The sequence below is a fragment of the Mustela nigripes genome, chromosome 14 (assembly GCF_022355385.1).
Source record: "Mustela nigripes isolate SB6536 chromosome 14, MUSNIG.SB6536, whole genome shotgun sequence".
In the NCBI taxonomy this organism is placed as follows: Eukaryota; Metazoa; Chordata; class Mammalia; order Carnivora; family Mustelidae; genus Mustela; species Mustela nigripes.
Window position 1 is genome coordinate 54,677,047 of NC_081570.1, and position 14,286 is coordinate 54,691,332.

The 14,286-nt window shown below is 36.7% G+C and overlaps 1 protein-coding gene across 1 annotated transcript; it reads right to left on the bottom strand.

The window, feature by feature from the left end:
• Positions 1-8,638: 8,638 nt before the first annotated feature.
• On the bottom strand, positions 8,639-11,094 carry INSL5 (insulin like 5). The gene is given in 5 exon segments (XM_059377091.1): positions 8,639-8,763; positions 8,766-8,877; positions 8,999-9,020; positions 10,857-11,029; positions 11,089-11,094. Coding segments are annotated over 5 exon segments (438 nt in total).
• Between the last annotated feature and the right edge of the window lie 3,192 nt (positions 11,095-14,286).

The following is a 14,286-nucleotide window of genomic DNA, read 5'->3' on the forward strand; positions in this document are numbered from 1 at the left end:
CCTGGGTGGCTCAGTAGGTTAAGCCGCTGCCTTCAGCTCAGGTCATGATCTCAGGGTCCTGGGATCGAGTCCTGCATCCAGCTCTCTGCTCAGCAGGGAGCCTGCTTCCCTCTCTCTCTCTCTCTCTGCCTGCCTCTCTGCCTACTTGTGATCTCTGTCTGTCAAATACATAAATAAAATCTTTAAAAAAAAAAAGAAAAAGAAAATTTATTCTATATCAAGAACTTTACTTTGGTAGGAGAGCTAAAAAATTAACACCACAGCTAAGTTGCTTATTTGCATCCCACTTCATAAGCACAAGTAAAAGCCTTCTAAGGACCCGCTCTCAGAGAGCCGGGTCGATGTGAAGAAAATTAGACAATTAAGAACTATCCTTAAGTATAGGCCAGCAATCAGTAAGGGGCAAGATAGTATTTTCAGCTTTGAAGACCATATGGTCTCCAACATAACTATTTAATTCTGCCATTGAGATAAAAGTAGCTACGGACAGTAAGTTACCAAGTGTTACTGTGTTTCAGTAAAAGTTTCTTTATGTAACTGAAAGTTTAATTTTACATTTTCCTCAAGTATTATGAAGTTATTTTTCTTTTGACTTGTTTCCAACTATTTAAAAAGTAAAAACACTTCTTGCAGGTGAGCCATGCAAAATCAGACGGTTGGGCATACTTGGCCCATGGGCCATAGTTTGACCACCTGGCTTCTAAAGGGTTCACCTCAGTGGAGAAGAGAACTGGAATCATAATAAAGAAGTTGAGATTTTAATATATCTAGCAAAAAGTGGAAAATAAGCAGCAACAAATAGAAAATGACAATAGCATTTCTAAATTAGTAAGTGAGAAAGAAGGATTAGCCATGCAAACAAAAAAATCAAAATGAATACTAGATTATATAGAATATAATCAAGTATATCATGTCACTCATTAAACATGAATTTGTTTCATTTTCCTATCAAGTTGAATTAACAAAAGCCACAAATAAATAAAAAACACATTCAGTTCCTCTGATAAACAAAATACCAAATTAAAGAATAAATAGAAAATAGATTTATTCCGAGAACGCAGAAAAATTTCAACATAAGGAAAGCTATCAGTCATTCTTCATAACAAAAGAGGAAAATATCATATGATCAAGTTAAATAGGTATTTGATAAAATTGGGAAGCTATTTATAAGAAAATAAGTTCTTAAGCAATTTGTAATAGAATAACACTCTTGAGATGACCATTATTATATATACATATATAATGTAAAGACTTCTTTATTATTTTATTATTTATTTTTTAAAATATTTTAACCAGCAAACATCATACTGAGCACTGAAATGTTAAAGTTGTTTCTGGTAAAATTAGGAGCATGAAAGAAAGGCTTACATTATAACCATTATTAAGAATTCTTCATGTAGTTACTTTCCCAGTGAGGCCTTCTTTAGCTACCCTGTCTAAAATCCACTCCCCCACTAAGCTTTCCTCTCCCCTTTCCATACTTCCTTTTCTCCTCAGTCATTATTTAATATTTCTCACGTTTACGTTTGCCTTCCATTAGAATATACACTGGATTCATCTGCTTCATTCACATTGGTATCCTTAGCATCCACAACAATGTCTCATATTAATCTCAATACTGAATGTTGTATTATGAGTTGTGTAATAAGAATGTGAAGCAATCAGCTTAAATACTTGAAGAGATAAAATTACCTTTTAATTCATAGATAACAATATTGTATAACTAGAAAGCTCAAGAGAGACTAGTAAAGCAGACACTGAATTCAATAACTGAACAAGGTTGCTGGAGATAAGATGAGTATACAAAATACAAGATCTTTCTTTGTACCAAAACAATCTTTTAGAAATAGAATATGGAAGAAATTTCTCATTCACAGTGGCAAATAAAAGTGGTAAATAGAAAGGTAACATAATAAGGTACAAGACCTCCTATCTAAATACCACCAGCATTTTCACAGAGCTAGAATAAACAATTCTAAAATTTGTATGGAAGAAGAAAAGACCCTGAATAACCAAAGAAATGTTGAAAAACAAAACCAAAGCTAGGAGGCATCACAATTCCAGACTTAAGCCGTATTACAAAGCTGTAATCATTAACACAGTATGGTACTGGCACAAAAACAGACACATAGATAAAGAGACACACACAGAATAAGAGCCCAGTAAAAGATTGTCTCTTCAACAAATGGTGTTGGGAAAACTAGACAACCGCATGCTGTCCAGAAGAATGAAACTGGACCACTTTCTTACACTATACACAAAAATAATTTCAAAATGGATGAAAGCTTATCTATGTGACAGGAATCTATCAAAATCCTAGAGAAGAACACAGGCAGCAACCTTTTAGACCTCGGCCACAGCAACCTCTTGCTAGACACATCTCCAAAGGCAAAAGAAACAAAATAAAAAATGAACTACTAGAACTTCATCAAGATAAAACCTTTTGCATGGCAAAAGAAATAATCAGCAAAATTAAAAGGCAAACTACCATATGGGAAACAATATTCACAAATGACAAATCAGATAAAGGACTAGTATCCAAAATGATCAAACTCCACACCCAAAAAAACAAAAATCCAGTCAAAAAATGGGCAAAAGACATGAACAGACATTTCTCCAAACAAGATATACCAATGGGTTATAAACACATGAAAAAAATGTTCCACATCACTCGGTATCAGAGAAATAAAAATCAAAACCACAATGAAACACCACCTCACACCTGTCAGAATGGCTGAAATTAACAACTCATGAAACAACAAATGTTGGCGAGGATGCAGAGAAAGGAGAACCCTCCTACACTGTTGGTGGGAATGCAAGCTGGGGCAGCCACTCTGGAAAACAGCATGGAGTTTCCTCAAAAAGTTAAAAATAGAACTACCCTATAACCCAAAAGCTGCACTACTAGGTATTTATCCAAATGATACAAAAATAGTAATTCAAAGGGGGCACATGCACACCAATGTTTATGCGGCAATGTCGAAATAGTCAAAATATGTAAAGAATCCATGTGTCCATTGATGAATGAATGGATAAAGAATATGTGGTATGTGTATACACACACACACACACACACACACACACACACACACGATGGAATATTACTCAGCCATCAAAAAGAATAAAATCTTGCCATTCACAATAACATGGATGAAACTAGAGGGTATAATACATTCTAAGCAAAATAAATCAGTCAGAGAAAGACAAATACCATATGATTTCCCTCATATGGGGAATTTAAGAAACAAAACAAATGAACGTGGGGGAAGGGAAGGAAAAAGAAATTGAAAACAGAGAGGGAGACAAACTATGGGGGACAAACTGAGGGTTGCTGGAGGGAAGATGAGTGAGGGACCCTTGATTTTATGAGCCCTGGGTGTTATATGCAACTGACGAATCACTAATTTCTACTCCTAATACTAATAATACACTATATGTTAACTAAGTTGAGTTTAAATAAAAATATATTTTTAAGTACAAGACCTATATAATTAATATTACAAAAAGATATTAAAAGGAATAAAATTCCCAAGTTATTATAGTAATATATTTTGGATAGGAATTCTTAATATCTTAGAATATGTTTCCTGAATTAGTGCAAATATAATGCAATTCAAATTGTAATTCCAATGAAATTTAGGGGGGAATATAACACAATTATAAAATCCACACAGGGGACACCTGGGTGGCTTCAGTGGGTTAAGCCTCTGCCTTCCGCTCAGGTTATGATCTCAGGGTCCTGGGATCAAGTCCCACACCAGGCTCTCTGCTCAGCAGAGATCCTGCTTCCCCCTCTCTCCCTGCCTGCCTCTCTGCCTACTTGTGATTTCTCTGTGTGTGTGTCAAATAAATAAACAAAATCTTTAAAAAAAAAAATCCCCATGGAAGAATCTGTCTCATGATAGCCACAAAAATTCCCCCCAAAACCTAATCTATAATGATGGACAATTTTTTAAAAAGATATTAAAACTGGGCACCTGGGTGGCTCGGTGGTTTGAGCCTCTGCCTTTGGCTCAGGTCATGATCCCAGGGTCCTGGGATCCAGCCCCGCATTGGGTTCCCTGCTCAGCAGGGAGCCTGCTTCCCACCACCCCTCTCTGCCTGCCTCTCTGCCTACTTGTGATCTCTGTCTTTCAAGTAAATGAATAAAATCTTTAAAAAAAAGATATTAAAACTTACCATATGATTATTGCAATTGAAATAACATGTGGCTAATTTAGGATAAATAGAGCAGTGAACAAAATAAAGGCCCTATAATAGTTCCAAATATAATGAAAACAACATATGACTAAAGTGACATGAAATTTCCATGAGCAAAAGATGGTTCATTTAATAAATAATGCAGGAAAAATTTTTCTGTCAATTTGGAAGAAGATGAAAATCAAACACCTCACATTATATAAAAATAAATGTAATATGGATTAAATTTAAATGCAAAGGATAGAAAACAAAACTATCAAAATAAAACTTAGTAGATTTCTTGTACAATCTTTCACTAGGGGAAATCTTCCTAAACAAAGCAGAAAATACAGAAACTATAAAGGAAAAGACAGACACTGGCAAAAGACATCCTAATGGAAGTCCAGACATACCAAAGACTAGGGAAAAATATTTTACTCAAATGACAGTCATATTATCCTTAATACAAAAAAAGCTTTGAAAATTGATAAGAAAGGTGTTATAACTATGTAAAAACTGGGCAAACTACATAAACAGAGTGATATACAGAAGAGAAAATACAAATGTCCAATAAATATGAAAGGTGATCATAGCCATGATAAGTTCAATAAAACCAAAAATGATATTCAACATTTCACCTTTAAGAATTGTAAATTTTTGCAAGCATAATAATAGTATGGACAGGAGAGGATATAGAGAAATGGGTACTTGCACAAATTTCTAGTGAGAATATGAATTAATACAAAGTTTTTAGATGGTAATCTCTCAATATGTATTTTTTTCAATTTAAAATACATATATCAGGATGTTACCAAAATATCTCCAAGCCATACTACATACAACCATAACAAGATGGAAGGTAGTATGTGTAATCCCTCTTTATGTAAAACAGTATGATGCACAGTAGGTATTGTATTAGGTATTACATCAGTAGGTGTTGTATTCGGCCAACTACTACAAAAAATAAAAGCAAACATAAAACAACTCAAAGTTATTGCTTGCTAAGTTGTGGGAGAGTATGAGCAATTTTAACAGCTAGGCTTGGAATTGGCACTATCACTACTACTCACATTTAATTGGCCAGAATTAGTCACATGACTCATGTACAGACAATGGAGACAGAAGTGTCATCTAGCTGTGTGCCCAAGAGGAAGAAGAGAAATTTTGGTGGACAGATAAAAGTCTCTGCTATCGATAATAAATAGGAAGATAGGTAGGTAGGTAGACAGATACACAGATAGGAAGGAAGCTAGCTAACACTATTTGTAACTATACTACACAAATTCAGTATAAACATGATTTGTATTTCTGACAGAAATTATAAGAAATCTTCAATAGGGGTTATACTATAATTTAGAACCAGATGGAAAAGAATGAAACTTTTGTTTTATTTTATATTTCTCTAGACTGTTTGAATTTCCTAACTTGATACATATATTGCCTTCCCCCCCCAAAAAAAAATGGCCATACAATTTATTCAAGTGAAGAGAGTAGGTCCCATTTTCCTCTTTGTTTCTCTATGTACTTAAAACATATAGGTACATTTTAAATAAATAATAAGTATATATCAAATAAATAGTAACTAATACAAATATACTGAAAAAAATAAACATACTTTTCCCCCTAGAAGCTTGATAAGCTATCCCACTGATGTAAGGATACATAAACAAGGCTATTCAGTGCGTCTTTATTTGTAATGCCAAATACTGCAAACAACTTGAATGCCTATTGATGAAATCTCAAAGCACATGTTATAGAATAGTAACACTAAAGCTTTTTGATCTCAGTACTCTTTACACTCTTGAAAGTTATTAGGAACTTCCAATTTTTGTTTATATGAGTTGAATTTACCCATATTTATCATCATGGAATTTTTTTTAAAGATTTTATTTATTTATTTGACAGACAGAGATCACAAGTAGGCAGAGAGGCAGGCAGAGAGAGGGGGGAAGCAGGCTCCCCACTGAGCAGAGAGCCCGATGCGGGGCTAGATCCCAGGACTCTGGGGATCATGACCTGAGCCAAAGGCAGAGGCTTTAACCCACTGAGCCAGCCAGGCACCCCATCATCATGGAATTTAAAACAGATATTTAAATGTATTTATTATCTCATTTAAAAAATAATAAACCTACCACCTATTAACACAATAACATATTTTATGAAAAATATCTATTTTCACAAAACACATAGTGAAAAGAATGGGATTGTTTTATATGTTTGCAAGTCTCTAAAGACTGGCTTTATAAAATACAGCTCAATTCTCATATCAGCGTCTGCATTCAATCTGTTAATGTACGTTGTGTTAATTGATCTATATGAGGAAAGTCCAGCCTCACAGAAAATCCAGCCTCATAGAAAATCCAGATATTTGGTTCGAAAAGGGAAGATTCTTTTAGTAGATAACTTTAATTTCATTAATTTAAGATTATCTCAATTTTATTTAATAAAATTATCTTTTCATATAATTTTGATATTTTTTAATAGTATACCACAACTCAACAAGTGGCTGTTTATTAAAGGTTAGTTGCAATGTAGAATTTGAAACTGCCATCAATGAATTGTTTACTGTTAGATTAAAATCTTTATTTTGTACTTTGAATGGATCTTTTACCTACTCATGATTTTGTAATTTCATGCATTGATCATTTGGAAAATATTGGTTCACCAAGTTGTGCTGATCCCCCAAACGTTGAAACATTTCATTACACAATGAATATCAAAAAATAAAAGTCATTAATATCACCACTGATGCTCATGGTGATGGAGAAGTTTTTCAAAATTGCTTGTAAGGTTGAATTTTATCATCAGCAACAAATACTGTCAATCATTTTCCTTGAAGTGACAAGCTCACATCGTTCATTTTCATATCTTTTCTCATTTAATTTCAAACACCTGAGTCTGAATAACTACAGTTTTTCAGTCTGTCTTAAAAAAAAAAAAAAAAAAAAGAGAGAGAGAGAGAGAGAAGAAAAGTGCTTCCTGGCAAAAGCAGCTAGTTTTAAGCTCACAACTCAGTCATGTAAGTGCTTTACCGTGAGACAACCATCACACTCCAGTATGTTCCAAAAGCACTTCCTACAGTCTTTCCATTTCACCACCCACCCTATTGAAAAGGCATGTATTCAAGGACTGAGACTTAATAATTAATTCTTATCGCCTCATCAGTGGACATTCTTTCAGTGACACCAAATAAAATGAACAACAACAACAACAAAACCCCCAACAACAACAAACAAAAGAATCCAGGGTAGTTCCAGAGTGTTATCAGAGTGTTGCTCCTGGTGGTGAAGAAACATTGACTATCAGTGCAGCTTGAGGTGACCGGCCTTGATTCATGCTAAGCAGCCTAAATTTGAATCCAGTAATACCACCTCCTTAGCTGTGTGTGGCTTAGGACATGTTTACCTAATTCCACTGAGTCTTAGTTTCATTATCTGCAAAATAGTGGTCAAGTACTATCTTCTCTCATAGCCTTCCCGCAACAAATACATGAAGTAAAATGTTTAAATGCCATGCACAATGCCTTGATACATTTTCAGTGCCCAATATGTAGCAGATGGATTGCAAATACAGATTGCAGTATTAACAGGAGAAGACCTCAGATGGACAGACATTCTATTGTTACAACCCACTGGAGAGCTGACTGTCAGGGTTAGAAATGGAAACAGTTTTGTGATTTCCTTATGTTGTCTTTCAATCTGTGAAGACATCCAGTTGTGTCACAAGATTCGGCTATCTGGGTCTCAGTTTAAATTCTAGAATAAGAATACAATGTCATTTTATCTCTGGGAAAGCAAAACCCAAAGCAGCCCAGACTATAGGAAAGAGCTTATTATTCAAAAGTTTGATGGGTTTTGGCTCTTTGGGGACCTAACTGACACACATATGCCTCCAGCTATCCTCAAGTAGGACTGCATATTAGGAACCATTGGTCATGCCCTTCAAGATACTTTGAGAAAAGCACTTTGTTTAGATTCTTATACTTGACCATGAATCAGTGTTTAAGTTCTCAGTAATAACATACAGCAGCCCAATGGTTAAGAGTGGATAGTTATTTCTAGATGATGAGGTAACGTTGATTTTTGTTTTCTTTTTATGCTTTTTTTTTAACATTCTCTTACCAGCATAATCTGTTGACTGTTTTAAAGTTATTTTAACATTTTTTTTAAAGGAGAAAAATCACAGTGAGCTTGGTTTATGGCATTTTTACTGCAACATTGCACAGTATTTAAAATTTCAAGGGCTTCGTTAAAATTTAAAAAAACAGTGCACTCACCCTGGCAAAGGGAGAAAATAGACTTCATTGTGGTTTTCACCACTCACCCACAACCTTTAGGAAAGAAAGATTACCTCGCCAAAAGCCATTATTTTAATAACACAATATAAACGTTGTCCTGAGCCGTAAAAAACATGTTAACACACGCTTAACCTCCACCATTGTTGGGTATCAGCGCTGGTCTTAACAAAGAGCCAGCAAATCGGGTATGGAACAGCAGGCCAGGCAGCCCACACTTCCCAAGTCTTGTCTCGACATCACCCAATGCTGCTTTGAGCCCTAAGGTCCTTCAGTGGGCAGCTGTCCATCCAGAAAATTTCCTCCCCTGAGGAATCCACCTTTGCTGGGGGTGGAGGGGGGTTGTGCTGTGCTTCCCTCTGAAACAGGCTCATTAGGGGGCTGGAGGTCATTTCCTCACTCAGCTGTATGGGAGAGAAAAAAATCAGACTTCCTCAGAGGGCCCTGACAAAGAAGGAAGGTAGCCGCCAAGTTCTACGCCTGGGGAAACGCACTGGATTTTTTAAAGGAAATTGAATTCTACACATCCTTTTCTTGAGCTCTTGGTCTGTTTTCCGAAAGATTAGACATTCTGGGGAGAACTCTGTCTTCTCCACCCTCCTCCTTTTGTGGAGGAGGAAACATGAGAGCAGAGAGGAGGGATGACACAACCAGTGGCTGGGGGCCAGGGAGTAACCGAGTCAGGGCTCGCCTTGCCCCGTACTGGCTTCCTCTGCTTGTTGACCAGCAGCCTCCAAGGTATTAGTTATGTGCTATAAATAAAAAACACACACACAAACAACAAATAGCCCTGGGTATGCCCTGCAAAGCTGAGCAGTAAGGAAGGAAGTGGAGTTTAAACCTCTGTGTCTGCAAGCAGAAGTAGTTCCCATTGTTATCGGAGTGTTTTTCCCAAAGTCCTCCCTCAGTGTAGCCTGGTTCCAACTTACTTATCAGTACCTTGGCATACTGGCAAGCACCAAGAAAACCTACATGACAGAATGCTGATTAGTAAACCACTAACGGGTCGAAGAAATAATACGTGAGAAAATACTCTGAAAAATGCTCTGTGAAAGATTAACTACACAGTATTATGACATCAGTGGTGGTAAAAAGAAAGTCTTGCACAGACATCCATTCCACCTCCCCATGTGTTTCCTAGATATTCCAAATGTATTCTTTCTAGTGCATTTTGGTTTGGTGATGCAGAGATGGATAAATAATGGTAAGCCTGGTAAATTTGCTTACTCTCTTGAGATTAAAAACCTTTATTGTATCTGTTAACATCTAGTAACTATGAACCTCTCATTATGGGAGTGTTAAGTTTATAATTTTTCAAGAAATTAGACCACCAAAATATGAAAACTGTGGGTCATTTTCTAAAATATTTTTGTTTAACAAAGTCATCTGAAACTGCATTGAAACCTTTACAATTATATATGTCGTAGCAACATTTATTATGTAATCACATTTTCCTTTTTTAACTTTTTATTGTAAAACTACAACACTTATGATTAAAATAGTCTTAAATAAACTCTACCTCACACTTTAATATAGGATTAGCAGAAAATTCTAGCCAAACTTCTTGAATTGAAAATGAAGAAATAAATAGTGAAGTCGGTCCCCTCAGTCTTTTTGAAACACATTAGGATCATTCCTACCTTCAACATCCTGATTAAATAATTGCTACTGAAATTCCCACCAGAATTCCGTGTCATCCCACTCCTCATAACTCCCCAAACCCTACCAGTCCTTTAGGGCCTCTATCAAACACCACTGCCTCTATGGTGCTATCATTTATGACAGTGGTTCACCATCTACTTTTTCCCCACTGAGGCACAGTAGAGAACAAAGACCTCAGCTGTGGAAGCCAGATGGACCTGGTTTGCTCCCTCGCCACACTGCCTACTAACTGGGTAAAAAATTTCGTCCCCAGTAAAATGGCAAGTGGGGGTAATATTACTTACTTCACAGGATGCTTATCAGCAGACTGAACGAAATGTTGCACATGAAACTACTTGACCCTTAATAAGTGCTTAATTACATTTTCTTCCATCCATCTTTATTTAATACTGGCCTGAATTCCAACTTCTTATAGTCTATGTTATCTGTGTGTGAAATCACATGCTTCTCTCTAGACCCCATCGCACCGGCCACAGCTGGTGAGCTCATCGAAGTACTTACGCAATCAAATGACTTCAAGCTGGAGACTAAAGCAAACGAAGTCCTTCTTTTCTGAATGGTAGCAAGCTCACATTTTTCCCAGGCCAAATTCAATTTATTTTGATAACTAACCCCTTAAACTGATACAGAAGTGGCTTAGACATCTAGAGAAACAGGTGCTAAAAAGAGCCTAAAAAAAATTAAGTGAAAGAGTCACATGAGTTAATGTTACTTTGCTGACATCCCTTCCAGGTGCCTTCTCCACCTGGAACTAGCACAGATGCAGACATTGGCTTTTATGAACTCTAGCCCTCAGAGCTTCATAGATACCTCACTCTTCACTTCTGAGATGGCAAATAGGACAGGGAATATAATTAAAGTCAAAGGGAGCCCTTCATCCCTCAGCCGGCAGACCTGAGGATTGAATAAGAATCTGATGTGGAGAATATTGCCAAACAAAGTTTTGAAGTTACCGTCATGCTCTTGTCAAATTTATACCAACTTTCCTGACGTTTTATTAGTCAGAACCTCATTTTAACAATATTTGCGAAGCACAAAAATTACATCATGAAGTTTTGATGATGTGCTTTTATGATTATTGATAGTTATTCAGTGACTTTTGAACACTGTCACCATTAACTGCATCTGTGAGAAGACAATAAACAGAATGCTCTCTTGACAACTACAAGAACACAGGCTTTGGAGGTAGCCAAGAAGGACTGTCAGCGTTAGCCTTGTCAATTACTGAGTAAGATGGGGCAAATTTTAAACCCTTTAAACTTTGATAACCCTATCTCTAGAATGGGAAAACCTATCTCATAAGAGTGAGTATTGAAGGCCACACTTCTCTCAAAGCCATGAGAAAACTAACTTAAGAACTCACATTTTCATGTTGGGTTTTGATCTTCACTTAGAAAATCTAGAATCTTGGGGCACCTGGGTGCCTCAGTGGGTTAAGTCGCTGCTTTCAGCTCAGGTCATGATCTCAGGGTCCTGGGATCGAGTCCCGCATCGGGCTCTCTGCTCAGCGGGGAGCCTGCTTCCCTCTCTCTGCCTGCCTCTCTGTCTACTTGTGATCTCTGTCAAATAAATAAAATCTTTAAAAAAAAAAAAAAAGAAAAAGGAAATCTGGAATCTTAATCAAGATATTGAACCTCCTCAAGAATCCTTCTTTGTAAAATTGTGATAGTAACTGCTTCTTAAAGCTAATGAGATAAACATTTATCTTCTTCTCTCCCCATTGGGGTGGAATAGAAAAGATAACTTTCCTTTAGAACATAGGAGAATTCCTCTGACCAGAATCCTTCTTCTTATCCTTCACCCTATGACTTAGGCATGCAGTTATCAATACATACTTTTGTAATAGAAAACTGCATACATCACCCTCAAGGAGCGAAATAGTGAAATTTCTCTTCTGGTAAACTTCCTAAAAGTACTCCTTTTTACAAAGCTCTTACCTAAACTGGGTTGATGCATTTTGAGATCTTAAAGAGTTGTTGACCCACTTTGTAGCAAATTGAAAAATAATTTTTTTAAAAAATTGATTTCTCTTCTGTGATCTCTGGTTGAAAAAAAAAAATCCTTTTAGCCTGTTATGATCAAAATCACATCACCCATACTTCTTGTGACATTGCCATTTTTCTGTATGGAAGCCAGAAAATGGAACAAAATAACCTATGCTCTGAATGAAAGCATTTCTGACTCTGAAAAATAAATATTATTTCAAAGAATCGTTGCTTTCTCAATCTCTCTGGCTTCAGTATAGGGAACTGATTAAGAGGAAGATTTGAGGCAGGAGAAACAAAAAAGGCTTTTGCAATAATTTAGATGAGATATGATGTACTCTAAACTAAGGTTATTGCAGAAAGGATGAGGCAGGTCACAGTACTCAAAACATAGAAGACTTGGTATTGATTAGGTATCAGGAATAAGGAGACCCAAAAATGGTACTTAGGTCTCTGTCTTGCACAACTGGGAGGTTGGAGGAGAATCATTTGCTAAGCAAGGGGCCTAAGGGCCAGGAATGGTTTTGACTACAGACAGAGAGCCTCATCTTTCCCTAGATCAAAGTTGTGGGTGAATCTGTCGTGTATCAACTCCAGAGGGACCTTTGCATGACCAAGTCCTGCACACCCTCAACATCGGCAATTATTTACCCATTTATCACCAACTTCTTCCCTTCTTTGGAGACTCATACTGTGCATCTTGATAACGCCGAGATTAACCTAGTACTCCAATCAAGCGCAGTGGCTTTGGGCTGGGCTTCTGCACAGGCCAGGAGAGAAGTATTCAGCCAAGGGATAATCCCTGCCCTGGATGTCAGATCCACTCTGATACCGCTGAATGCTGCTACCAACCTGACTTGATCCCCCTCGGCTCAAAATAGTCTTCTCTTCTGCCAGCTTTGCAGGTCTCATCAGGGCTTGCCTTAACTGGGGACGTTAATGCAAGGCCAATGGGACCTGAGCTCAGCCGGTATCCAAATGGAGGCAAGCTAATCAGCTAGGTCAGTTACCCAGTAAAAAGCTAATGCCAATAATGAAAGCCCTAGCTGTGAAGCTTCAACTTCCAAAGCTTTATGATTTGCCATTTGTGAATTGAAAGGTTGAATTGAATTACCTAAGGGCTCCCTTTGAACTTGAAATGCTGTCTTGTTATACTTGTCTGATTCCTTTATTCCTGATCCAAAACCTTTCCATGGCTCAGCACTACCTAGAGAGTAAAATCCAAACAGCCTGGCATTCAACGATCTTCACTCAGGCCCCCAAATATCCCTGCTTCCAGATAAATCAAAGTCCAACTAGAGAAGATAATCAAAATGAAAATGAATCTTTCCATCTTCCGACCAACAAAAGTTTGTTGCTTGTATCTCTAATTAGAGCACTTAATCCTCTTTATTTGGAGGTTGATGTGACTTTTCCCATCTCATCTAAACTGCAACACAGTTTACTATCTGTGTGACTTTGAACAGGTCATTGTCTTCCCTGAGTTTAGTTTCCTCATCCGTGAGGAGACAAAAATCTGCATTTTATGTTGTGAAGATGGAATGAGGTAACATGAGTGAAACACGCAGAATCTTATTAGCTGTTGAATAAACAACATCAGGGAGGGTATGTGCTCTGGTGAGTGCTGTGGAATTGTGTAAGACTGATGATTCACAGACCTGTAGCCCTGAAACAAGTCATACATTATATGTTAATAAAATAGTTGATGCACATACCTCCAACACTTTCCTGTATTTAGAAATAGATTTAATCCACATTTAAAAAACAACTCAATAAATTAACTATGTGATACACAAGAAATTAGAAATGCAATTTTTGGTTACAACTAGCTGCTATGGAAGGCTGTGCATCTCAAAACTATCCATAAATTTGCACTGCCCTGGTCTTTTTCTTTCTTTATTCTTTCCTTTCTTTCTTTGTTCCTTTCCTCTTTCCACAAATAAGTTCTAAAAGGCAACACCTTAGAGTACTATTTCTGAAAGCGTTTTCTTTAGGACATGAGTCTTTGAAGATAGACTTTGGAAAAAAAATATCTTATGGCTCCCTTTTTTGGAGATTAATAAGGCATATTATAAATAAGTCTTAGAGAAGACTTATAGTTAAGAAACTTCTTCAATATGTTTAATTCAAAGTTTCCCAAATTTATTGACTCTAGAAAATCTTTCA